General features: G+C 41.8%; 1 protein-coding gene across 2 annotated transcripts in view; it reads right to left on the reverse strand.

Annotated features, from left to right (window-relative positions):
* LOC146830895 (fibrocystin-L-like) overlaps window positions 1-26,698 on the reverse strand; it is a 1,171,295-nt gene that overhangs the window by 550,862 nt on the left and 593,735 nt on the right. For both annotated transcript variants that reach the window (XM_085605085.1, XM_085605086.1), the window contains exons 37-38: window positions 18,729-18,899; window positions 9,644-9,867 (exon numbers count right to left, since the gene is read on the reverse strand). In XM_085605085.1, the coding sequence (XP_085461211.1) occupies window positions 9,644-9,867; window positions 18,729-18,899 (395 nt within the window). The remainder of the gene's footprint in view (window positions 1-9,643; window positions 9,868-18,728; window positions 18,900-26,698) is intronic.

Below are 26,698 nucleotides of genomic sequence, written 5' to 3' on the forward strand. Positions count from 1 at the left end.
TTCAGGACTATGGGCACTTTACCACTACTAATCAGTGCTAGAGCCTATGTGCTCTCTCCCTAAAATAGGTATGATTTGTTTACCCTGTTATACCATATAACCAGGGCCTGTAAATTAAATGCTACTAGTGAGCCTGCAGCACTGCTAGTGCCACCCACAGAAGAAGCCTTTCCAAACTGTTTCATGCCTGCTACTGCAGTGCCTGTGTGTGCAGTTTACTTCCACTTTGACATGAAATGTAAAACTACTTGCCAAACATTAAACTACACTTTTATTACACATAGGTCACCGGTATGGACAGGGTGCCATGTAAGTAATAGGTAGGACATGCATCTTTATGTGTGGCATGTGCTGGTAGTGACAAATATCCTATATTGTTTCTCAATGCTGTGAGGCCTACTTCTTTCATAGGCTAGCACTGGGAATACCGTTATATATATTTATGTGTTAATTCATAATCTGAAAGGAGTGGCTTTGCCTCGTTTGGTATGTTTAGAATGGTAGTAGTTGGATTTTACATAACTAATTTAAAAATGCCACTTTTAAAAAGTGGATATTTCTCTGTGCATTCAGCCTGACTCCAATCCAAGTCTAGGCCTGGGTGACAGCTACACTTTGTGCATACTTTCCAGAAAGCCACAGCACTGAATTGCTAGGTGTGTCAGGGGCTACATCTATTGATGGTCTTCCTTGGCTGGGAGATAGAGAGTCTGTTCACACCTTACATTTGTATAGGCTGTGTCCTGCCGTCACACAAAGGGCTGATTTACCTCCTTCTCATTGTCTGTAGCCGGGACTGGTTTGAAAGGGATTGTTGTGCACTTTCAAGGTTTCTTGTGAAGTCACCCCCTACCTCAAAGACTTTTATAAGTCCAGGGGTTCTGACCCCATGTTTTTAGATACTGTGCGAACTTGCAACCAGATGCTGCTGGATCTACGAACTGCACATTCCCAGAGGACTGCTGTGCTGCCCGGAGAAACCGCTATCAGGACTACTTGCTTTGTTGTGCTTTGTTGTGCTGGTCTAATGGAGAGATCGCCACTCTGCTCAAGTTGACTGTATATGCCAGCATGCCTGCCTGCTGCTACCCGTGTAACCAAGTGTTCTCCAAGTGCTTGTTGGCTTGAGTCCCCCCACCCCCGTTCTGGCAATCTCAGGGCCAGAAAAGATGGCCTGTAAGCCCCTCCGCCGTGTGACTCTACCTCTTTGGAGTCCAGCAGCAGTGGGCTTTTTAATGTGCTGATGGAGATCGAGTGCAGTGTTCATTTTCCGCTCCTTGCACTGTATTCGTAGTACTAGTGCTCTGCTTTGAGTGAACATTCCTGATTGCTAGCTGCCACTGCTCCGAAGTGTGGGTGGTGTTTAATCACCCTGATCTGCCTTTTTTTACAAACCTCCTTGTGCGGGGAACTATTGCGCTGGGCTCACGCGTCGTGCGGTTTTGATTAAAAGAATAGGTTCTGCTTAGTGTCCTGTTCTTGACAATAGCTGTTTCAGAGCGTGATAATCGGCTCTGTCCATCTCCTGCCGCACTGTGAGAACCTCCATCAGCAGGGCCCCATAAGCTGCACAGGCGTGCCGAATGCTGCACCACACTTCAAGAACCCGTCAGTGTAGCCCATCCCCTCAAGCATGCTGGCTGAGTGATGCTGGGGGACCCCACGCCAACTGCCAGCCCCAGCCCTGCCTCCATCTTTGAGCTGTGTTCTTGCACTACTCCCCTAACGCAACTCCGGCCCAGTGTGCAAGGCCCGCCGACGTCCCGATCGACTACCTTCACAGTCAGGTACTGTGGCCCACTGTAGCCACCCTGTGCTTTGGTAACAACGAAACTCACAATTACCCTAAGTGTTACACGCCGTTGCGAGCCACGACCACGGGGAATATGAGGAGCTTTGTTTACCACAACACTCCGTAGTTGGAGAAATTTGTCTGTCAATCCCCACCGGGGATTGTTAGGATTCCCCGAGAGCTACAAACCACGTTTAATAGAAGGCAGAGCAGTTGCTTTGGTGGCCTATATCTAAATACTGCATTTCATGTGATCTTTTTTATGAAGCGCATACCCTGTAAAATGTTCATGGCATGACTATTGTTTTAATCTTGTCTCTACAGGACAATAAGGGACGTATTTATAAGTGCATTCACTGTGATATGTGACAACTGTGAATATTGCAAAGCAACTCGTTTTCAGTTAGGCCCATAGGGACTACCGTAACTCTGCTGATAGGAGGGCAGAGGTTCTTGTGTATGTGCTTGACTGCTGTATTTCATGCCCACAGTCTTCACAGATATATTTATGTATATATTTGTTTATTTATATATTTATATAGCGCACTACTACCTGTGGGTGTCTAGGCGCTTGAGGAGGTAGCTCACAGACCATCTGCAGATGTATGTCATTTTTGCCGTGCATTGTCCAGGTTGATTAGTACTATCTGTGTAATTGCATTACATGCACAGTATTTATGAGTCATGTCATTATGGTCTAGTTGTATGTACAATTTACTATATATTTATATAAACCTGTGTGGAATCTCTTTTATGGTGTATTCATTGTATTACTGTATGCGTTTGTTGCACAAACGCTTTACACATTGCCTCTGATGATAAGCCTGAATGCTCTAGAGGGTAAGCATAGGGTATCTTTGGTGTGTAACTTACTTGCCCAGACTGGAATGATGGGTTCTGCCTGGCTTAGATGCATACCCTAGACAACCATAAACCCCATTTTGAACACTGATATGTTAAAATCTGGGCTCATATTTGACCTATTAAGTCTAATCTTGTACATTTTGGGATTTAGGATATTGTTTGTGTATTTGATACTGCTTCAGAGACCCAACTAAACTTTAGTTGAAGCCATTTCATACTTGCATCACTCATATGCCTGAAATCCCAGTTTCGACTCACCTTGTTTGTCAGTCTTATTAGAAAGTATCTGTATCTCATACATCAAGGACGACTACACATGTCAGTATTAGGGGAGGCAAATTTTCTATGAGCAGATGATGGGCATTTTTGCCTAAATGGGGTAGATCACAACGGGTTATTTTAGTGAGATGGGCTTTCCAAGACTCAACCCTTCTATCCAGCAAGTATTCTTTTATTTTTTTTATTAGAACAGGAAAATAAACAAACAAGAGCAAACAGGCAGGCTAAGTGACATCACTAGGTCAATACCAAATAAACAGAAATATTTGGTAACAGCAGGAAATTCCAGAAAAAATTAATTATCAAATCTGAATTAATTAATGTCCACTATAAAAAAAACATTCCATAAAAATTCCATGATAATTCGAATCTGAAGAATATAAAACATAATTCTCACTAATCCACATTTTGATATAACTGATATTCAGGCAGTACTCCCCAAACTTTTTTCCAATCTTAATAGATGACAATTATGATTTTAAGGTATCGAAAACACAATGGGGAACATTATGTTTAAAGTGCATACAAAACTAGCATTAGATATACCTCTAATCACTAAAAAAGTGCATGCAATGTGCGAATGATTCTAGAAGATACAAGAGGATTGCATACTATCTAAAGTGCATTGTGCTAATCGCGAGAATTATTACAAAATTGTAATCCACTTTTTGATATAACCGATATTCAGGCAACGCTCCCTAAAATTTTCCTATTCTTAATAGATGACAGTTATGATCTTGAGATATTGAAATCACAATGGGGAACATTATGTTTAAAGTGCATACAAGACTAGCATTAGATATACCTCTAATCACTTAAAAAGTTCAATGTGTGAATGATTTTGGCAGATACAAGAGGATCGCATACTATCTATAGTGCATTGTGCTAATCACGAGAATTATTACAAAACTTTTCCCTTTAGAATATCCAGATCTTGTAATCACCTTTCCTCTGCAAAGCCATTAGGAGAACATTTTTTCCATGTACCTCTAAATCTTACAATTCCCCATACTCGTCTTGCATAGGCTTCCTCAAATCTAAAAGTCCTAGACATTTTATTAACCATTGCTCGGTACTGGGTTGCTTATTGGTTCACCAGTTTTGAAGGACAAGTGACCTAGCGACTGCTATGGAGATTAATATAAAATATTGCTGGTATTTTTGTAAACATTTCACCTTCTCTGAGGAACCAAATATCACCAACATAGCCGATGGCTCGATTGTCAAGGACATAATCAGAGAGATTTTGGCAAAAAAAACCTTCCCAGAATTGCTGTAAATCATCACATTCATAAAATATATGGACCCAGCCGCCATCACCTTGTTTGTTACATCGAAAACGTTGGTTCAGGCGTGTTTGAAACATTTTAGACAATCTCTGGGGTGTGTGATATAATAACCATCTGGATCGGAAGTTCATTCTCTTGTAATTAGCACCTCTAAGTGCTTTATTTGCTAGCTCGCTAAGCTGTTTCCATTCTTTAATATTGAACCTACAACCTGTCTCTAAATGAATTTGCTGTAACTCTTTCGTGAGGATCTCTTCGGAATGGGCCTTTTGATGTAACAACCGATACCAACAACCGATCCCCACCATTTTATTTGCCTTCTGCTTGGCAATTTGACGTGTCGTCTCACCCATCATTGAATAATTTTTTTTAGGAAATTAACTAACTGAAGAAAACTCAATGGGAGGGCAGTGGTCAATGTAGTAACTTGCAATCGAACAGTTTCCCAGGTAATTATTGTTTCATGGTTATAGAAATCGCCAAGCTGAGCAAAACCTAGTTCTTGCCATACTTGATAAAGCCCTCTAGACAATATGAGACCTCCTGCTGAACAATCCTGAGTAGGGGTGTGTGCATGAAATGCTGGAATATCTCCTGATTTAAAAAATAGCTGTGTTCTTTCCGCTAATGTCAGTATCACCTTATATCTGGGGTTTTTAGAAAGTTTTGTCAGACGTAAAAAAACGGGGAGACTTATAGCACTTTCCTCCAGCATATCTATTAACGAGCATTGTCAAAAATTGACTCTTCCTCACCTAGCTGGGAAAGTAAGTTAGCTAAAGAAGCCTGATAGTAAGTAGAAAACTGTGGGAGTGCCAATCCTCCTGATGTTACATCCAATTGTAATGTGGCCATCTTAACCCGAGGAGGTTTATTATTCCATACAAACTTTCTAAATATTTGCTCTAACTCCTTAAAGTAATAATTCTGAATTTTCAAAGGGAAGTTGCTGAAAAGAAACAAAAACAAAAGGAGCACCGACATTTTGACCATAGAAATCCTCCCTATTAAAGATAAGTGGAGCAGGGACCATTTATCTAATAACTTTTTCACCTTCGTTAGCATGCTATTATAATTCAGGGAGAATAATTGCCCATAATCATTTCTAACCGGTATCCCCAGATATCTAATTGAATTCGGTGGCTTTAATTGAATGGAAGCTGGAATATCCGAGGGCATTGCATTGAATGTTAAAATTTAGTTTTTTGCTTGATTTACTTTATATCCGCCCACCTGTGTAAACTTCTGAATTTCATCAAGAGCATTCTGAACATTTGGTGCTTCTGCTTTAAGATATAAAATAATGTCGTCTGCATAAAGCTTAATTTTTGCCATCCCCGCAATCTTCCGAATCCTAGCAGCTAGGGGTTCAATAAACAAAGAAAACAGAAGGGGAGATAACGGGCATCCCTGCTGTGTGCCTTGCTTAATATTAACCTTGCCGGCTTCTGATCCATTAATGATGATTTTGGCTTCTGCATACCTATAGACTTCTTTTAGCATCTGTAAAAATTGTACCGGAAAACCAAACTAATCCAAAATAAAAAATAAGGCACTCCAGTCTACTAAATCAAAAGCCTTCTCGGCCTCCGCATTAATTTTATTCATAGAGAAGTAATCTATAGCTTGTATTAGAAAGTACGTATTGGATGCCATCAATTGTCCTGGAATAAAACCATTTTGGTCGATAAGAACCAGCTGTTGTGCACAGGGAGCTATCCTTTGTGCCCAGATTTTCATAAGCAATTTATAGTCCGTATTTAACAGACTAATAGGACGATAATAACCGGGGCCACAGGGATCTTTGTCCTTTTTAAGAAAAACTACTAGCACTGATTCCTTAAAACCTTTGGGGACATCTATACCTTCCTTTATTTGGTTAAACAATTTTGCTAAGAAGGGAAGTAGTTCTTCTTGAAATGCCATGTATACTTCAACCGGAATCCCATCAACTCCAGTGGCCTTAGCATTGGGCATACTTTTTAAAACAGATAGAACTTCTGGAATTCCTATTGGGCCATTCAATATCTCCAAAAGCTGCTGTGACAGCTGAGGTAGCTCTAGCTCTTCAAAATAACACGTCAATTCTACCTCATCTATCGCCTGCGTTTCTGCGTAAATTTGATTGAAATGTGCAAGGAACACCTCTGCAATTGCCTGTTTGTCATCGTCTAACATCCCTGTTGAAGGATTTTTAATTTGGCTAATTAATTGAGCAGCCTTCTGACTTTTCGTGGACCAAGCCAGAAATCTACCAATCTGCTGGCTTTCCTCATAACGTTTTTTTTGATAGGCCTTACTTCCTGCAATTTCCTCTACCAGGAAGAAATCCTTTAATTTCTCCAGTACATCTGTTAGGGATGCAATTAGTCTAGCCTTTTCCACAGCAGTCTGTAATGCCAGAATCCTTTGTTTCCTCAATTTATTTATTCTTGCCTTATATGATATTGTCTGGCCTCTAAAAGTAGCTTTGAATGCCTCCCAGACCATAAACAAAGGAGTCGTATTTAAATTGAGCTGGAAGAACTCCTTGATAAACCCCCTGGTTTCTGTCAGCCAAGTAGACCAGCAAGAATTCTTGAGGTAGTGCATGCAAATTGGTATAGAATCTTTCTCAACTTGACTGGGGTAAACCTATTGATAATAGCCTTTGCTGAGAATGGCACTCTTATTTCAATGCTCTCCTGTGCCACTTTGGTATCTATGTTACAAAGTACCCTTAAAAAGTTTGGGTATCACTGACAAAGAAGCTGCAAACCTGTAGACTACAATGTGACTTGGGATCCATATAATCTTTTCTACTGCCTTACATGGGGACTTCAGACAATTGCTCTATCCTTCTCACCTGAAGCGCTGTGTTCAGAATGTATCCCAGAACTGGGTAAACCAATTTCTTTACTTTGTAAGCACTTATTTGAGGGCATGTCTCTTCTGGGAAAACTATTTTCTAAAAAAGAGTCTCCTTCAAGGTCTATGCATCTTTGAAGTCTGCAAAGAGCCCAGATAAGGGGGGTTTGATGACCTCAGAGAATCATTAACCTACTGGACCAGGTGTAACAACTCTTGTCTTGAAAACATGTGTGTTTGGATTTTAAGAGGCCTTTGAAGGTAAGAGAAGTTTTGCTGTCCTGAAAGAAGCCCTGGCTGAACTGTACAGGGTTTGGAAGAAGATTTGAGAGGTTGTGGGGTGCCCCCCAACTATTTTGCTGAGGGAGGTGAGAACTGTAAACCACAGTCTGATTTGTCTGAGGATTGGAAGTACTTTGAAAACTCTTTGGATGTTATCTACACTGTCCCCATCAGAGGAGAAGTGTGACTTAAATCAGCATTTCTGGCTCGTGTAAAGTGTTCCAATGGCTGTGTGCTTGCCCTTCAATAAACATTCTTATTCTATGGGTAATTTCTAGCATATTTTTAAAATGAAGGAAGTAATTGTTTATGCTTTTACTTTTCTCAGCTTCTACTTTTGTTTTTGTTATAACGTTTGACACTTTTGTGCTATTCTTAACTTTTGACAAAGGTTTACTTACATAGGTATCACCACTATTCTAAAAATGGTTACAACAATTAAGTTCTACTCCACATTCCTGTTTGGAGGTCCTGTTACACATAGGAATCCATACATATTCTCTGAAGATAGCCTTGTCATTCTAAAATTGCTACAGGTCACCAAACAATCGCAAAGGAAACCTGTTTACCTTGGTTGAGTGAATGTGGGACATGGCCAATAGCCTACAAAAGTATTCAGTATAACTTTAATTGACCCTGATTCACCCTTGTCTAGTTCTGCCATTGATGTCAGTGGCGTTCATGCTGGTGATGGAGACAACAGCAGAAGACAAATTTGACGACATCGCTGTTAGCGACACCTGCAACATACTAATAATATTATTGATATGCAGAAGGCAGAGCATTTTTGTTTCCTTTTCATATCACCTAAAATCTCTGCTTCAGAGCAATGGATATGGAATGCCTTTTACAGTGATATTTTTTCTGGGGCATTTAAGAATGGCCTTGTCACAATTGCATACATATAGGAACATGTTTGCAGCCAAATAGTGTTGATATCTGAAAGTATGTTTTCCTCCTCTCAGTTAGACTACTTTGTGTTGCATACGTCCACTGATAAAACTTTTACCCTTATTAATACCACAACACACCACTGCTGCCTTATAAGCAGTATCCCACCCTCTCACAGCAGCATGCTTTGCATCCTTCTTGACTTAATACAAGGAGTTAGCTTCCTCTTCTACTCTGCCTTATTATTCTAGACCACTGCTAGTCTTTTGCTCAACAGTTCACTCCTAGAAAGATACAGCTACACCATTTCCTGAAATATGCTATTATATTGAGGACAACTGGCTCCAAGTTTCCCCGGAAAAGCATTGACTAAGTTCTGTACTGAGATAGGTTCACCTCATTTTTCCCTTTCAACAAACAATTTGGTGATTTCTAGGGGCCACATGTACGGCCATCTCATTTTGCAAGTCCCTAATTGTGATTATTTGTGACTCGCAAAAAGGGACTCCGCAATGAAATGTACTAATGTGTCTCAGACACATTAGGGATCCCAAATGGCGTCACAATGGACCTGCCTCATCAATTTTCATGAGGCAAGTCCCACTTTGCAACTCATTGGGAATCGGCAAAAACACAGGGATGGTGGCCTGCTGGGGACAACAGGCCACCATGTCTGTGTTTCCTTTTAAATAAAGCCACTTTTCAATTAAATGCAGCCCATTTTCCTTGAAGGTCAACGGGATGCATTTCAAAAAGAAAAATGAGAAGTAGCCAGTGGTCCATTTGACCAATGCCTGGTCTTAAAAAAATGTTTTTGCTGCCAGTCAGAAAGGAGAAGGAGTCCCCTGGTGAGTCATTCCAGTTTGTGACTGGCTTGCCACCTACTTGAACTAGGCAGTAAACTGTGATTGTATTGCGACCACACTCTGTTCTAAAAACAGTGGTACATGCCTTTGCGACTCACTAGTAGTAAGGGATGCCCTCAGCACCCCCCTTCCTATTCGGGACTCACAAACCCTATTTTGGGAGTCAGTAATAGGTTACCAACCCGCAAACTAGGGTTAGTACATTGTACAAGCCGCTTTAGCGGTCGCAAAAGGCACGATTCTCCGTTTGCAACACTTTTTCCCACTATAGCTTAGTTACTTCTAGATTTAATGCAAACTCAAGATTTGTTATGTTATTTCACCAAATGTTTAGTATTCTTCCTATTTCTTTTCTTGTACCAAAACATTCAGTCAAATGAACTGTCATCTTCAAAGTCTCACATATCTTTAAAATGACAGTGCCATAAAAACAACACATTTTAGACTACTTGTGACCTTCATTTAAAGTTTCCGGGTAAGGAAGCTCTAGCTTAAAATTGAAGAAGAGTTGTGTGTCTTCAGATGCTGCTTACCTCATTGGCACAGGAAATATTACTGAAGCCACTTCCTGTGATTGTTATTGGATCTAAGACTGTGCCACTGGATGGAGTGATGCTGGTGATGGAAGCAGAGTAGCAATTTGAAAACTCAAAAAAGATGAAATTTTCACTTGAATTTCCATTCGGGAGCTGACTGCATTCAGGTTCCTGGGCTCTGCAGTCTTCTGCTGATCGTTGCCTGTCAGCTGGGGCCGGAGCTGAGGAGAATAAAATACCTTGGCTTAAACGCTGAATGATTACCTCAGACTTGAAGCATGAAGTGAAACTAAACGTTTAGAGAAATCCTTATTTGCTGCTCCTCCGTGGATAATCTCAGCAGCACTTTAGGTATGTCTAGCTGTTCGAAGTATGAAATTTGGGTCCAATGGTGTCTACTTGCACCATTGGAAAATACTGTGCAAAACAGATAGAAAACTGCTGGAATACGAGTTTGTATGCATTTTGAGCAGTTCATAAATGCCATCTTGCTGAACGAAAATACGCTACTGATGACAACAACATAGTACCATCCATTAAGTCACACAGTGCAATCTGTGTAGCAAGAGGCAGAGCTCGTGTTTCAGACACATCTCCCTGGTGATGTTATATGTCATCTCCTCACGTCATTATGTCTACTGACAACACACATCCAGCACTGTGGTACTTGTTCTGATGTTTAAAGCTGTTATGAGTAGTAGTACTGTTATGAGTAGCACAAAGCTGGCCTTATTTTTGGGCCACCATTTTCAGAAAGTATATCTGATTGAATTGTGGAATGGCAGTAGATTTTTACTGCCAGAGAGAACCTGGTGTAGCGAACTTTACCATTAAGCTGATTTACCAAATACAGGGGTGGTATTTATACCACTCATCTTTAAAAGATCGAATGTTTTAAAATTAACGTACCTCCTTAAATGTCCTTCAGTAGCTACACATCTCATCACTATTCACGAGCGGTGTTATCCATTTCTTCTGGTGCACAGACAGAATATCGAGTTTTAAATGTCGACATACTCAAATATCGAGTTGGAAATATCGTGATACAGAAATATCGACAGCAAGAATATCGTGGTCAAGAATATCAAATTGCATTTAAGAAATATAATTTTTGGAAATATCAAAGTTATTAATATTGTTTGCAATGCATACCGGGGTGAGATATGTACACCTCCCTGTGAAGCTGATGATGATGATCCCCCATCCCCATGACTTTCAATGAATTATGCTGCTGTATTGTAAGTAACCTGATTCCACTGTAACCCTCAATTGATTCTGTGAATTTGTACCTTCATGTCGAGACTGTTTAATAAAAAGATTTACAAAAAAAAAATATATAGTTGTTTATGATATCAATGTTTTAATTAGTGTTCTGTATTTTAGTATGCATTTTAAAAGTATGTGATCTATTTTTTGTATGAGAACTGCTTTTGTTTTTTAAATATTTTCCTCAGAACTCATCTCCTCGTAACCAAAACAACTAACACCCCCCACAGCTGTCAAATGTAGACCACAATCCCCAACCGTCTCATGCGGAGTGGCCTCACCTCGGTGACCCTATACTCCAACGGCACAGTCTTGATCCAAGCCACCAATGACAACCTAGATGCATTTGTCTCACTCTTCCCCTCACTTCGCAACACCTCCTTGCACTCACGGCACCCCAGCCTGAACAACGACCTACCCCCGATCGGTCCAACTAGCTGGATGCTACCAAAACCCAATCCTGCTCCCGGTGCCTACAGCACCTCCCCTCCCCCTAAGACCGTGACCTCCACTCTGTCCTGCCCCACACAAACCGCGCACTCTCCAGACCCCCCTTCAAACATTAGCATAAGGTACAGCATAAATGAGGCTCCCCAACCCCCTGAGGCCCAAATCCATAACCCTCCCGCCCCTCTCCACCCCCTCAACAATCTACCAGTGCCGTCAATCCGCAATCTATGTCGCCCAGCTCCCTCTTCCTTCCCACAAACAAGCTGAGGCCTCCGATTTCTAGACGTAAATCCTCTCACCCCTTTCCCATGACTACCCAGAGAGTCAACACAAAAATCCATGTTATCAACGACAAGCTCCCGCTGTCTAGAGCCGTCTCTCCCCAGAACACCCTCATCTCCTCTACTGAGTAGATGACGCTCCGTCTTGCCCTGCTAGAACACCAGCTAAAAAAGGCATTACTAAGCCTCAAAGAAATCACAATGAACCTCTCCTCTCTTCGTAGGCCCAGCCAACACCCGCTCCCAACCCCCACCACTACCAGCCAAAACCCGCTCCCGACCCCCACCACTACCAACAACAAACGCCTATGGCACTCTAGGGCTCCATGCCCCTGTTGGAACACAACCCCACTCCTTGACCTGTCACAAAGACCCAAAAGAACAATAGCTGCAATGTCCATGTGCAAAGCATTAGACCTTGCTTCCTCCTACGATACTTCCCCGACTGTCACCCCTAATCCACAGGTCCAGGTCATCACTGGATTTAGAAGGGACCGCTCTCCACCCAGTTCTCCTAGATACCCAACATGCCTCAAGACCATTCGGAGGGCCCCCACAACGAAGAAACTCGTAAACAGAGACACCAACACCAACTGCAGATCAGCCATCAAACACGCCACAGAGCTAGCTGAAACCATCCTGACCCACGACATAAACATTGCGTTCATCACTGAAACTTGACCTAACGAGTTCTCCTCTCCAATCATGGACATGCTTGTGCCCCCAGGCTTTGCAATCAGAAACAAAGACAGAAAAATCCACCGCGGAGGGGCATAGCAATCATACATAAGAACACCATCTCCGTGACGGAAACCGAAGCCCTAAAATACACACTTTCAATGTCTTACCGCCAACATCATGACGAGGGAAAACAAATCTCTATCCAGCCATTTCCTCTAGCATCCGCCAGGCAACAACTCTTCATTTGGAGAACACCTATCTGATCTGATATCTAACTGCGCACTCCGGGACTCCAATAACCTAATTCTAGGAGACCTCAACCTTCACTGGAATGAGGAAAACAACCTGCTGATGCATAAACTGAATGAACTCCTTCAAAACAACAACCTCACCCAACACTGCTTAGAGGAAATCCACAACAAAGGATCAATCCTTGATGCCATCATTGCCTAACCTGACGCAGTCGCGATCGACCGCACCATGCCCGTTGACTAGTCTGACCATCACATCATCCTATTCCACATCGACCAAACGATCCTACGCCAACCCCCTAATCAGGAACACCCCCACTTGGCAAGAAATCTAAAACAGATTCCCATGGACGTTTTGGAAGAAAGGATAAGCTCTCTCCTCCCCATCGTCGCTGGCGATCTTTCCACTACAGAGCTCACCTCCCAATACAACTCTACTATGATCAACATTCTGGACTAACTAGCCCCTTTAAAACCAAAAAAGAGCCAGGACCACTCCCTCCAGATCCTAGTTCAACAAAGACATAAACGACAAAAGGCGAAAACTCAGAGCAGCAGAAAGACACTGGCAGAACAATCCGTCCCCAATCCTCCTGGACAAACTCAAAGCAAAACGCAAGAAATATAAAGTCCCCATCAATCGTGAAAAATCTTCCTTCTTTCGCAATGCCCTTGAAAATGCTGAAAACAGACCCAAAGAGCTCTTCACCCTTATCAGGCAACAAACTTCCAAGCCCCCCGTATCCTCAACACAGTCCTCTAATGCCCTGTGGAGAACGTTGCCAACTTCCTCAATGACAAAATCTCAAAGATTGAGCTCTCCGTGGACTCCAACCGCAACCTCGTGCATAGGAGACCTGCCCCAAGACCAGAGGGTAACACAACCAATCTCCCCCCAATCAGTGGAAATCATTCAACCCCGTATCGGAAATAGAGATAGTCAAACTGATCTCCACCTCTCAACCCTCCGCACATGCCTTGGACCCTATTCCTACCCAACTGGCCAAGAAGCTAAAATTTTCCCTAGCACCGCTCTGGACCAGGATCATAAACAGCTCCCTGAGCTCTGGAGTCATTCCGGATTGCCTCAAAGTTGGCCAAGTCACTCCTTTACTGAAAAAACCAGGCTTGGACACCAAGGATTTGAACAACTACAGACCCATCTCCAATCTCCCTCTCCTGGGCAAAACTATGGAAAAGTGCGTTCTCCTCCAAATGACGCAACACATGGACAACATCAACCTCTTGGACCCTCACCAATCGAGCTTCAGAAAAGGGTACAGCACAGAAACAGCGATCCTCAATATCATAGATGATATATACAAGTCCCTCGATACAGACCAATGCTCCTCACTTATCCTCCTGGCTTTGATACGGTGGACCACCAACTACTCATCAAGGTACTCCAAGAAAGGCTAGGTGCCGAAGAGGTGGTCTTACGCTGGGTCGGCTCCTTTCTCCAAAATCGCTCTCAAAGAGTCAAAATCCAAAACTTCTCATCAGACCTTCACCCTGTCAGCAGAGGCATCCCCCAAGAATCAGTTCTCTCCCCGCAACTCTTCAACTTATACATTGAACCCCTCACCACTATACTCAAAAGATCCAACATTCCCTTCCACCTTTATGCGGACGACACCCAGATTTATCTTGAAACCTCCTCCATTGAAGACATCCAGAAACTCAATGACACTTTTAGAGAAGTCCTACACTGGCTCTCTCTAAACCACCTGAAATTGCATCAAGACAAAACGGAATTCCTTCTCATTTCCAACAAAACATTGAACCCCCAAGTTGCAGAGTGCTAAAAGCAATCGATTCTCTCAATGACAATCTCTCCCTGGCCGACTCCATCAAATCGCTGGGAATCACACTGGACCCTAAACTAAGCATGGACAATCACATCAAGGAAACTGCAAAGAGCGCTTTCCTCAACCTGAAACTACTCAATAAGATAAACCCTTCATCCCAACCAACTACCTCAAACAAGCAACCCAATCCCTGGTACTTTCCAGAATAGATTACGGAAATGCTACCCTCACAGGCACAGCAAAATCTCACCTAGCTCCCCTCTGATCAACTCTTAATACAGCTGCATAAATGGTCACCGGTGTGAAAAAATATGACCATATCTCGCCCGCACTCAGAGAGTTTAAATGGCTCCCAGTTGAATTGCGAGCCAGTTTCCGAACTGCCTGCCTCACGCACAAAGCCCTCCACACAGGGAAAGCCCGCCTACCTAGCCTCCAAACTCAAGAAAGGCCGGTCAGACAAGGAGCCTCAGGAGCTCCAATACCCTACTCCTCTTCCCGCCGAAAACTCTAAAACAAAAAACTGCAGCCCAACTGTTCTCTGGAAATGCGCCCAAAATATGGAACTCCATCCCAGTCCATATCAGGACTATCCCCTCCTAAAATTCAAAAGGCAGCTCAAAGACCTCTACCTCAATCGTCCCTTCCCAAAGGGATAGATGGCAACCAAAACTCACAATGTGCACATTACTGCACTATGATACTTTATAACCAAGATCTCCACCTCATTCCTTACCCGACTCTTCCCCACTATGCCCCTGGATCGGAAGGATGCGCAGCTTGAACTACTGTGCTCACTACTACGAGACTATGTAACTTTCCCTCTATCGTTATGCAACGCGCAAAGTCCTCTACTGCTTCCTGTGGCTTTCTGTTCACTACTGCTATAATATGTGTTTTCCTCTGTACAAAATGTTGTAAAGCGCTCCGATACCTTCGGGTCTGGCTAGCGCTATATAAAACTCCTTAATAAATAAAATAAAAAAATAAAAATAATATATGTGTTACATTTTTAGCAGTTATTAATTTTATTTTATTTAAACTTTGCGTTTTTGACTTCTGTAGCAGGATGTGGGTTTATAGGGGAATAGTGTGGGAAGTAATTTAATTATAATAATTGTTTTATATATATATCTATATTAGTATGTATTCAATTTAGCTTTTATAGTGTTATTTGTGGGAATTAATGTATTATTCATTATTAATCGGTTGTTAATTATCATTAATACTTTATTGGTAATTTTGTTCATCGTGTAATTTCTTTAGGAGCAGGTTGTGGGTTTATAGGGGAATAGGGTGGGAAGTAATTTAATTATAATACATTTATTCACATTTTTTGTTTCTTAATATTTATTTAATTTATATTTCATAGTGTTAATTGTGGGAATTAATTCATTATCAATTATTTATTCATTGGTTGTTAATTATTATTAATGAATTAATTGGCAATTATGTTAATTGTGTCAGTTTTTTAGGAGCAGGTTGTGGGTTTATGGGGGAATAGGGTGGGAAGTAATTTAATTATAATAAATGTATTAATATTTTTTATTTATCAATATTCATTTAATTTATATTTTATAGTGTTAATTGTGGGAATTTCTTTTTATTAATTGGTTGTTTATTACTATTAATTAGTTAATTAGTAAATAAGTATGTCAATTGTGTCATTTTTTGAGGAGCAGGTGGTGGGGTTTATAGTGGAATAGGATGGGAAGTAATTTATTTATATTTAATTAATAATTGATTGTTAATTAATGCTTATTAATTAATTAAAATATAAATATGGCAATTGAGTAATTAGATGTAAGTTGTGGGGTTTATAGTGGTAAAGGGGGAAGTAAATTATTTTTAAATTAATTAATAATTTGTTGTTAATTGATATTAATTTATTAATGTAAAATTAGTTTTGGAAATTGTGTAATGATTTTTAGATGTGGGTTGGGGTGTGTATTGGGGTAGAGGGTGGAAAGTAATATATGTTTAATTGATTATTAGTTGATTTTGAATATTAATTCATCAATTGATAAATATTTATGGCAATTACATTTATGTAATAATTAATGTATTTGTTTATAAATAATTTCTATTTTAAAAAGTGTTTGTGTAATAATTAAAAGATATTTTTTTTCAAATAATCTTTCTAAGTATTTGCTAGATCTTTTGAACATTAATATCTGTTTCTATCCTTTGTAATATTTAATATTTTTATATACGTATTATTTTTTCGTTTTTTAAAATCTTTTGTGTTGTTGTTGATATTTTGTTTTTAATTTTGTACTGACTTCAGTGGAAATATACATTTTTATCCCTCTGCTATCCAACACTTTCCCTATTGTTGAACTAACTGGAGTGGGAAACGTATTTTTTACCCTACCGCTTCCCAACACTTTCCCTGTTGTTGCATTGACTGGAGTGGGAATAGTAATATTTACCCCTGTGCTGTCCAACACTTTCCCTACTGTTGCACTCACTGGAGTGGGAATAGTGATTTTTTACCCCTTCGCGATTCAACATTTTCCCTGCTGTTGCAGTTACTGGAGTGGGAATATTAAGTTTTACCCTTCCGCTATCCAACACTTTCCCTACTGTTGAACTCACTTGAGTGGGAATAGTAAATTCTACCCCTCCGTTATTCAACATTTTCCCTACTGTTGCAGTTACTGGAGTGGGAATATTAAGTTCTACCCCTCCACTATCCAACATTTTCCCTACTGTTGCACTCACTGGAGTGGGAATAGTAAGTTTTACCCCTCTGCTATCCCACACTTTCCCTACTGTTGCACACACTGGAGAGTGAATAGTAATTTTTACCCCTCCGCTTTTCAACACTATCCCTACTGTTGCACTCACTGGAGTGGGAATAGTATTTTTTACCCCTCCGCTATCCAACACTCTCCCTACTTTTGCACTCACTGGAGTAGGAATAGTAATTTGTACCCCTCTACTATCCAAACTTTCCCTACTCTTGACCTCACTGGAGTGGGACTAGTAATTTTTACCCTTCCGCTATCTAACACCTTCCCTACTGTTGCACTTACTGGAGTGGGAGTAGTAATTTTTGCTAGTCCCCTATCCAACATTTTCCATACTATTGCACTAACTGGAGTGGCAATAGTAATTTTTACTCCTCCGCTGTCCAACACTTTCCCTACTGTTGCACTCAATGGAGTGCAAAACTTAAGTTTAAAGACTATTAAATATTTTAATATTTTAATTTAGAATATAATGTTTTTTTAAATTAGATTTTATGTTATAAGTGTATGTACATATGTATATATTTATAAATTGTTATATATTTATAAAATTATAAAATAAATTAAAATTAATAGTTTATTAATTGCTTTAAAGTAAATATATATATCTTACATTCTATATGTGTATGCTTGAATATCTTTTTAATTAAATGTATTTCTTATATTTGTTAAAATGTATATTAAATCTAAATAGTTTGTTAAAGTAAATTTTATCATTTAATATATTTAACATTAATTTTTCTATAAATAAAAAAAACAATATTATGTACATCTATATTTTTTACATCGATAATTTTTTTCCGATATTTTTATACTTCCCATAATAGATATAGGACGTCAATATTTTTGACATCGTCTTCCTTTGTCCGAAGGAAGGGGATGTGTGAGTCCTGTGGGCCCCCCCTTACTCCTTAGCTTGCCCCCTGATTGGGGGGACTTGTTTTTTCAACAGGGGCCAATCCTGGCCCCCCTCGGCCGAGCGAAACATGCTAATTTGGGGGGAGGGCGGGTCTGGCTATGCCTCCCTGGCCCGGGTCCTTTGTGTGTGGGGATATTTTGGGCGTCGATATTCTATCAGTGAAACATTTCTCCAATCCCTGCCCTTTGAATCACTAAACTAAGATAATGCATCTTTGGTAGTGTATTTTGAATCTCTTTATAGTGAGGCATTAGGAAGACTGCAAAACATTTTAAAAAGCAAGCCTTGCTAAATGTGCTTACCCTGGAAGGTATGCCTGTAGTATACAAACGCAGGCACAGGTTGGCGCCATTATTCCATGAATGTGAACTTGTGAAATGCAAATGACTGGAGGAACTACTTGCAATGCGTCTAGCCATCATTGATATGCCGTTCCCCTATGCTGATGACATTAACGCTATCAACAAACAGCCACTAAAATGCTATGCTAAAAGCAAGTCACTAAATTGTTTCTCTTTCTTGAAGTAGAAACTATCACACAACGATCGATAAACAAGGCAACTCATTCCTAACCGAATAATATAATTAAGGTAATGTTTTATCACATGCATAAAATATGCACCTATCTTGCAGTCGAGGATGCGATAATGGGACCTTCTAAAATCAGAATTACCTGGATTATGCAGCGCCTCCTGTCCCCCGACACGCACATGCAGCTGAGCTTTTCTTTCAGGCACCGGCAGCACTGTGACTCTCCCTTGCAGAGAAAAGCTGTTGGCATCACTGACACGGCCGCTGCTGTAGTAGTACACGCCAGGGGAGGTGAACTGGTATGAAAACGAACCTGAAAAATGATTGCGAGTTTAAAATTGAGCACATGTCGATATGAAAATGGCATTTGCATGCACAAAGCATGATTTTGTGATAATGTGTTTTTTCCATTTCTCTTAAATACACACCTACCTGTTGCATATACGCCCACCTGTGTAAGGCTAGCAAAAGGACCTAAATAGGAGGTGCCACAGAGGTAGTGGGGAATGATTATCACACCCAATAAAACCTGATTCTGGGATTCAGTATTTATCAAGTGTAATTATCACTGCCTCCTAGGAGGTTAGCCCTGTCCGTATGTGATCGGGCTGTCAGCTTTATTTTGCCTGCTAATCACTTCAATTTATTTGCCCAGCAGTTAGAACTGTCTAGCTCATCTGCAATCATGGCCTAGGAATCTATTTCCCGGATCTGAGTATGTGGATACATTCTAATCCTTGAGCGTACTCCTGCTTGTGGAGGGATCGTAATGAGCAAACACTGCCTACACTCTAAAACAATTCTCCCCATTTAAATGTTGGTAGGGAAACCCTGATGGAATTAACTAGGGCAGAAATGTCCTGCATATTCCAATACATGCAGAATATGGTGTGGAACACACCAGTTCCTCATGTAATACTCCCTTTCTCTCAAGAGTACTCAGAATAGGAGGTAGTTATGTCACTCTGTAAATACCTCATCCATCTCTCCCTGAATGTGTATTGGATGACTCCTGAAAGGAATGAGAGGAACGTGTATCAGTATCCTGATACCTGTCTGGCTTTCTAAGATTGTCACAGTTTATTACATTGTATCCTTTTTCAGTGGCTTTCCGCTGAGGAGACCCACCCAATGATCTTTGTTTGTATTTATTTTTTTGCTTATTATCCTACTTCTTCTTTGTCAAAGAATCAGGTGCTTGCTTGGAGTTATCCTTTTCAGAATTACTATTAAGTTGTGATTTCCCAGGTCTGGCTCCCAAATGATCTCTACCTAGCGTTGAATACGTTTCTTCAATAATTTTTGGTAATTCCGATTCCTGTTGTGCAGTAGTGTAATCCCTCAAGTGTTGGTATATAGCTAATGCAGCTGCGTCCCCTTTAATGTCACCTAACATAATGGTGGATACTGCAGCAAAACTGCCCATCAGTTTCATTCCTAGGTCCAGGGCAAGTGCTGCCCATACTCATTCATAAGCTGCTTCAATATATCAAGTAAAAAGAGCAAGTTAAGGGAAACCATATATTCTGGTATAAACAGCAGCGAAGACTTTACCCTAAGTGGCACAGTCTTCCACTTGGGGAGTCATCTCCATCGGCAACCAAATAGTTTGTATTCTGTGCATCTCCTCCGGGCCAGTATTGGCAAATACTGCTTCAAGCTGGCTTATTCTTTGTGCTATCCGGAACAGAATTTGCCCCATACTGGTGGGAATTTTTCCCATAACTGCATTCAGTGTTTGTGGGCTGATACTCATAGTGGCCAATTGTGGTTGTGTGGCCTGAGCAGCCCAAGCAGGGTTATCTGTTAATGTTATCATAACATGCGTACAATTTCTGTACATTTTTACTAAATCTCTGTACAGTGTAGGCATTTCTGCTGTCGTTAAATTAGCAGTGTGTGGATGCGGTGTGTATGCAGCTAAAACCGGCCATGTCGCTCCCTCTCTGCTTAGTGGACCAAGTCTCATGTTTTCTGCAGTGTGTGGGAGGGTGCCTTTAAACCAATTTACATGCTCTTGGAAAGAGAGAGGAATTTCTAGTTCTTCATGTGGAGTGTATTACTCCAGTGTTTCATCTTCACAAGTAGGCATGAAACATTTGTGTATGATCATTTACAGCTGTGAATTTAACTCAGGAATAGAATCTGTCCTGAATCTTTAGTGTGCCTCAACCACAAAGGTAACATCTCCACACTTAGCCGGGAGACCATAGTTAAATAATTCGAGAGTAACTGCATGTCTGCAGTTCTCTGCTATGTCTATAGCTCCTTCTTCAACGTTGTTGCCATTTTCAGACATTGTTTGAAAAAAAAAAGGAAATTCATTTTATGGAGATTAGGTTAGAGCAATGTGGGAAGTTTAGCCTACAAGCTTGGACAACCTATAGCGAATACATAGGGTATAATTACTTAGCTTAGGTGGATTTCCCTACCATCATGGGCATCTCCAGTTTGGAGGTGAGTAGGAATCTCTGAGAAGGCACATTTTAACTACACAGTTTTATCCGTAAAATAAGAACCCAACCAACGTTGTTGGCGCCATGTCGTGTAGTTCCCACTACTACGCTGGACTGTTCCCATGAGGCACAGGGTCAGACTGATTTACATATGGCCATGTCTGAACTGGGGTGGCAGAGTGGGCTAAAGAACGGTGATGGATTAAACCCAGATATGTTGACTGGGTGTGAGTGTTTGATTGGTTCTGATGCTCCGTCCATCACCACCCCCTTTTGTACCGCTTTGTTCGCCATAAGTTGGCAGGGTATGCTCAGACGTGAGTCCCTTGCTCACTTTGCCACTGGATTCAAGCAAGCCTGGCTGAAGACGGCTGAAATGCCAGAAACCGGTCCTAGGAAGCTTGTTTCCGGTCCAGGGAAGGCATGGCTTGGCAGTTCGGGCTGGACTGTTCCCATGAGGCACAGGGTCAGACTGATTTGCATATGGCCATGTCTGAACTGGGGTGGCAGAGTGGGCTAAAGAACGGTGATGGATCAAACCCAGATCTGTTGACTGGGTGTGAGTGTTTGATTGGTTCTGATGCTCCGTCCACCACCACCCCCTTTTGCACCGCTTTGTTCGCCATAAGTTGGCAGGGTATGCTCAGACGTGAGTCCCTTGCTCAATTTGCCACTGGATTCAAGCAAGCCTGGCTGAAGACGGCTGAAATGCCAGAAATAGGTCCTAGGAAGCTTGTTTCCGGTCCAGGGAAGGCATGGCTTGGCAGTTCGGGCTGGACTGTTCCCATGAGGCACAGGGTCAGACTGATTTGCATATGGCCATGTCTGAACTGGGGTGGCAGAGTGGGCTAAAGAACGGTGATGGATCAAACCCAGATCTGTTGACTGGGTGTGAGTGTTTGATTGGTTCTGATGCTCCGTCCATCACCACCCCCTTTTGTACCGCTATGGGACAGTTAGTGACAGGGTTAAGCCTGAAATTAGCATGATGATTCGAAAGCATTTATTATGTTGGCAGAATAAGTCAGTTAAAGAGATTTTATGTTATGCCAAGTAATGTCATGATGAAATTAATATGAAGCAACAGAAACTCAATGAGAAGCTGTTAATTGTGCAGAGGAAGGCTGCTCGGAGGGGTAGTCAGAATAAGCCCTTTATGAAAATGTGGCCCCTATGCAGGGAGTTTTCCAGCATGGAGCTCTGCGATACAAGGTGGTGGAGGTTTCCAGACACAGGGTAGAGGTCGAGCTGTGCCCATTGACTCAAGTACTAGGACTGATGTTGCCACATTGAAGAAATACAATCCTTGTCACTATTGTAATAAATTGGGGCATTAAAAGCAGGAATGTCCTCTTAATCCTGCTGATCGAGGACAAAATGTAGGGTTTGTCCAGCCTCAGAATGGTAACCCCATGCAATCACAAAATGTGCAGAGACCATGGCTTCAAAATTTAAGTGCGCTCTCAGGCCCATTGATGCAAGTTCCACAATCCTCGATGCCACAGTAGACTCCAAATAATCCTAGATTTAATTCAAATTGAGAGCCAAATGTGAACCAGAATTCCTTTCAGAGCAATACCAAATTTCAGCAGTCTCCTGTGTTCACAGAGACAGAGGGTTATAGCTCCGATTAGTCCTTCGGTTGGTGCCTCAGAGGGGAGGAAGAATGTGCCCTTGGTACAATCGTGGAGGTAACCCAGAGTGGCCCATATATAGATGCTGAAGTAGATGCCAACAGTTTCCTTTTTGATTGATACTGGTGCTACCCCTCTACTCTAAACCTATCCCTCTTGGGAAGACAAATCCAAGCTCTAGGAGCAGCAAATAAGCAGATGTTGAGTCCTTTGACAGAAGAGGTGTGAAAATAGGGTCTTTTGAGGAGAATCATCAATGTGTGGTGTGTGATTCATGCCCTGTGTGTTACTTGGGACGTGATTTGTTGTGTAATTTACATTGTACCATTTATTGCACACCAAGAGGTATAGTCCTTCAGACAAATGATGAGACTATTGCTTTCAAAATAGCTAGTCAAAATCTGACTGTTATGTTGTTTCCAATGATGACGGTTGAAGAATTGCTGTTGGATCAGAAAGATACAGGGAGGGTGGAAGTTTGGAATTTTCAGGAAAGGATATTGGACTCATCAAAGGAGTTGAGCCTGGTCGCATACAAGTATTCCAAATGTGGACAACCTGGGAACGTCGCAATTAACCTGACCCCTGAAACGATTGCTGGTATTACTCCAGTGATTGTGACAATGATCCACAGGGTATTTTGATGGAGATTATGGGGAGTCCCTGCAACTCATCTATTATGGGATTGCAGATGCCAAGTGGAAGATACCGTAATAGTGCTGGACCTGGTAAAGATTAATAATATAGTGGTCCTTTGCTGTCCTTTGCTGTCCCGTGGTACCGAATCCAGCTGTGATATTATTCTAAATTCCATGCAGAGCTAAATGTTTCACTGTCATTGACCTTTGTCAGGTGTTTTTCTCCATACCGTTGCATGAGGACAGTCAGTTTCTCTTTCCATTTCTGTTAGTCAGTCGTGTTTTGTCATGGTGCAGAGTCCTACAATTGTATACGGAGAGTCCATCTTTCTTCAACCAGATCTTGAAAAAGAATATGGAGTCCTGTATCATGCCCTGCAATTCAGTATTGGCGCATTATATTGACGACCTACTGATTGCATCAGACACTCGAGAAGCTTGCAAGACTGACACTATCGCCTTGTTGAACCATTTAGGTGAAAATAGACATAAGTAAGTTCCATATAAGCTGCAGTATTGTTTGACAGATTCCTGTATTTAGGACATTATATTGTGAGGGGTACAAGAAAGGTGTCACAAGAAAGAATATCGGCGAGCATACAAATGAATCAGCCAACAACACAGAAGAAAGTCAGGATGTTTTTGGAAATGGTGGGCTACTGTCGGCAGTAGATACCCAACTTTTCCCTAGTGGCCAAGACTATACAGAGGCTGATGCACAAGGATGTGTCCGATCTAGTACCTTGGGATAACGACTGTTTGGTTGCCTTCCTAAAGTTGCTGCACCTGGCAATAGGAATGGCTGGTTTCAATAAATAGTTTTTGCTATTCTACAGTGAGACAAATGGCTGCGCTCTCTCAGTGCTAACACAAAGTGATGGAGATGCCACACTAAACCCAGTAGACGCAGGATTGCCTGGAGGTCTCAAATCCATGGCAGCCACAGGTGTCAGCACAGAGAAGTGTGAGAGTTTTGTAATGGGTCACCCACTGACTGTCTATGTTCCCCACTCTGTTGAAATTCTGTTGATCAGAACCCATACACAGCACCTTACCAACAGCTGCCTCACCATGTATGAGCAGGTCATACTTGTGACTGAGAACATAATGTTAAGGTGTTGTGCTGTTTTAAATCCTGCTACTTTGTTACCACTTCCTGATGGTGATGGTGATGGTGATGATGGCAAAGTAGAACATGACTATCTCGATGTTATTGAACTGTGCACCAAGTTGAGACCAGACACACAAAAGGAAAAACTACCTGAATCTGATTATGCATTGTTTGTGGATGGTCTCGTGTTTACAAGACCAAGGGGGATCCCTGAGAGCTACTTATGCAGTATGCACCATTTCAGGAGTAGTGGAAGCTGCCTGGCTTCATGGAGCATTCTCCGCTCAGCTGGCCGAATTGATTGGCCTTACCCGAGCATGCTGTGTTTCAGACCAGCTCAAGGTGACTATTTTCACCATTAGTCAATACAGCTTTAGTGTTGTGCACAACTTCAGACAGTTGTGGCCTCAAAGGAGGTCCATAATGGAGAGCAAGTGCAGAACCTTTAGGAAGCTTTGAAATTGCATGTGCAAGTTGCGGTTGTGAAATTTTGCAGAGGAGATGATTATGTGACAGTTGGCAACAGATATGCCGATGAAGTCACAAACTATTGTGCTCATAATGCTTGCACCTTTAATGGGAAGTAAACAAATGAAGGAGCAGATGAAACCGATTAAAATCTTTTGCTAACAAATGCTGATACTTGGGAGGAAGTCAAGAGATTGCAAGAAGAGGTTACAGAGACAGAACAGCAGAGTTGGGTCAGAGCTGGTTGTGTGAAGAGGGATGATGACAATTGGGTTTCAGGCGATGGAAGACCGATGTTGCCTTACAGTCTGCTGCCTCCTATGGCTAGGCATTATCATGGACTGATGCATGCAGGAAGGGATGCTATAATTCAGTTGTTCCTGCAGACATTTTTCAATCCCTAATTCAGATTGATGGTTGAAGCTTTGTGTCGCAGGTGTGTCGTCTGTCAACAGATAAATGTAGGGAAGAGGACTGCAATTACACTGAGTCACATAGGGAGGTCATGAAGTCCCTTTATTAGAATGAAGCTAGACGTTATCGACATGCCGTGTGCAATGGACTGAGATAAGTCTTGGTGGTTGTGTGCATATTTTCACCATGGGCTGAAGCCTACCTGACCAGGAGAAATGACAGTCTCACAGTAGCTATGCTGTTGTTGAGGGAACTCATCCCCAGGTTGGGATTTCCGACGTCTTTAGAGACAGACCGCGGAACTAATTTTAAGAACAATGTCCTGAGAATGTTATGTGCAGCACTGCAAGCGGACCAAATACTGCATTTCAGTTACTGACCTGAGGCTTCTGGAATTGTGGAGTAGGTCAATGGCACCCGGAAATCCCAATTGGCTTAAGTGTGCACTTTGTCATCTCTGAAATGGGCTGATGTTTTGCCTCTTGTGTTGATGAGTTTCAGCAGTGTTACTGATCAGAGAACAGGATTGTCGCCCTATGAGATCATTATGGGGATGGCTTTGCGACTGCCAGATTTGCTTGCAAATGCACTTGTGAACATTACAGATGACATGATTCTTGAGTACTGAAAAGGATTGGCTGATGTGGTGCATTATGTGTCTCATCAGGCTGAAGTAGCCATAACCCCACTTCATCAAAAGCAGTGCCATGACCTTGGTCGCAGTGACTGGGTTTTGGTGAAAAAAATTGTCCGGCCGAGTTGTCTGAAGCCTCGCTGGCATGGTCCATATCAAGTGATTCTCGTCACCACAACTTCTGTAAAGTGTGGAGGTCTCCCCAACTGGCTGCATTCTGCCCATACTCGCAGAGTTCAGTGTCCCCTTGATGAAATTACAGCACCTCTCCCAGAAGCTCCACTGGTGGTTGAGAGACCACGGGAGCAGGTTAGTCAAACTCAAGGTGACCAGTCAGAACCTGAAGCAGCACTTGATCGGTCTGAGGGGCATCTTGATGAGTCAACAGTTGGATCTGAAGCAGAAGAAGCCTGTGCAGTGGCAGTGAACCAGACATATTAAGATCCCAGCAAAGGACCTAGTGGCTTAGAACCACGAGTGGCAGCTAGAGAACGTTGGCTGAGAAAGCAAGAAAGAGGGAGACGGAAGTTGCCGACTGAAGGTGTACTTCCAACTATTCCAGAAACGTCTGAAGAATCTGATTCAAGTGGTGATGAACGACCTGCTTTGAGGAGATCAAATAGATCAAGAGTGCCTTGTTGAAGGTACTCTTCCACTGAATGGACATATCTAAAAACTACCGAGAGAGAGAGAATTCTGGGAGCTCTCGGATAACAGTGGAGATCCAGTTGAATCTTCCGAAACTTGATCTCCAGTT

The sequence above is a fragment of the Triturus cristatus genome, chromosome 5_1 (genome assembly GCF_964204655.1).
Source record: "Triturus cristatus chromosome 5_1, aTriCri1.1, whole genome shotgun sequence".
Classification (NCBI taxonomy): Eukaryota; Metazoa; Chordata; class Amphibia; order Caudata; family Salamandridae; genus Triturus; species Triturus cristatus.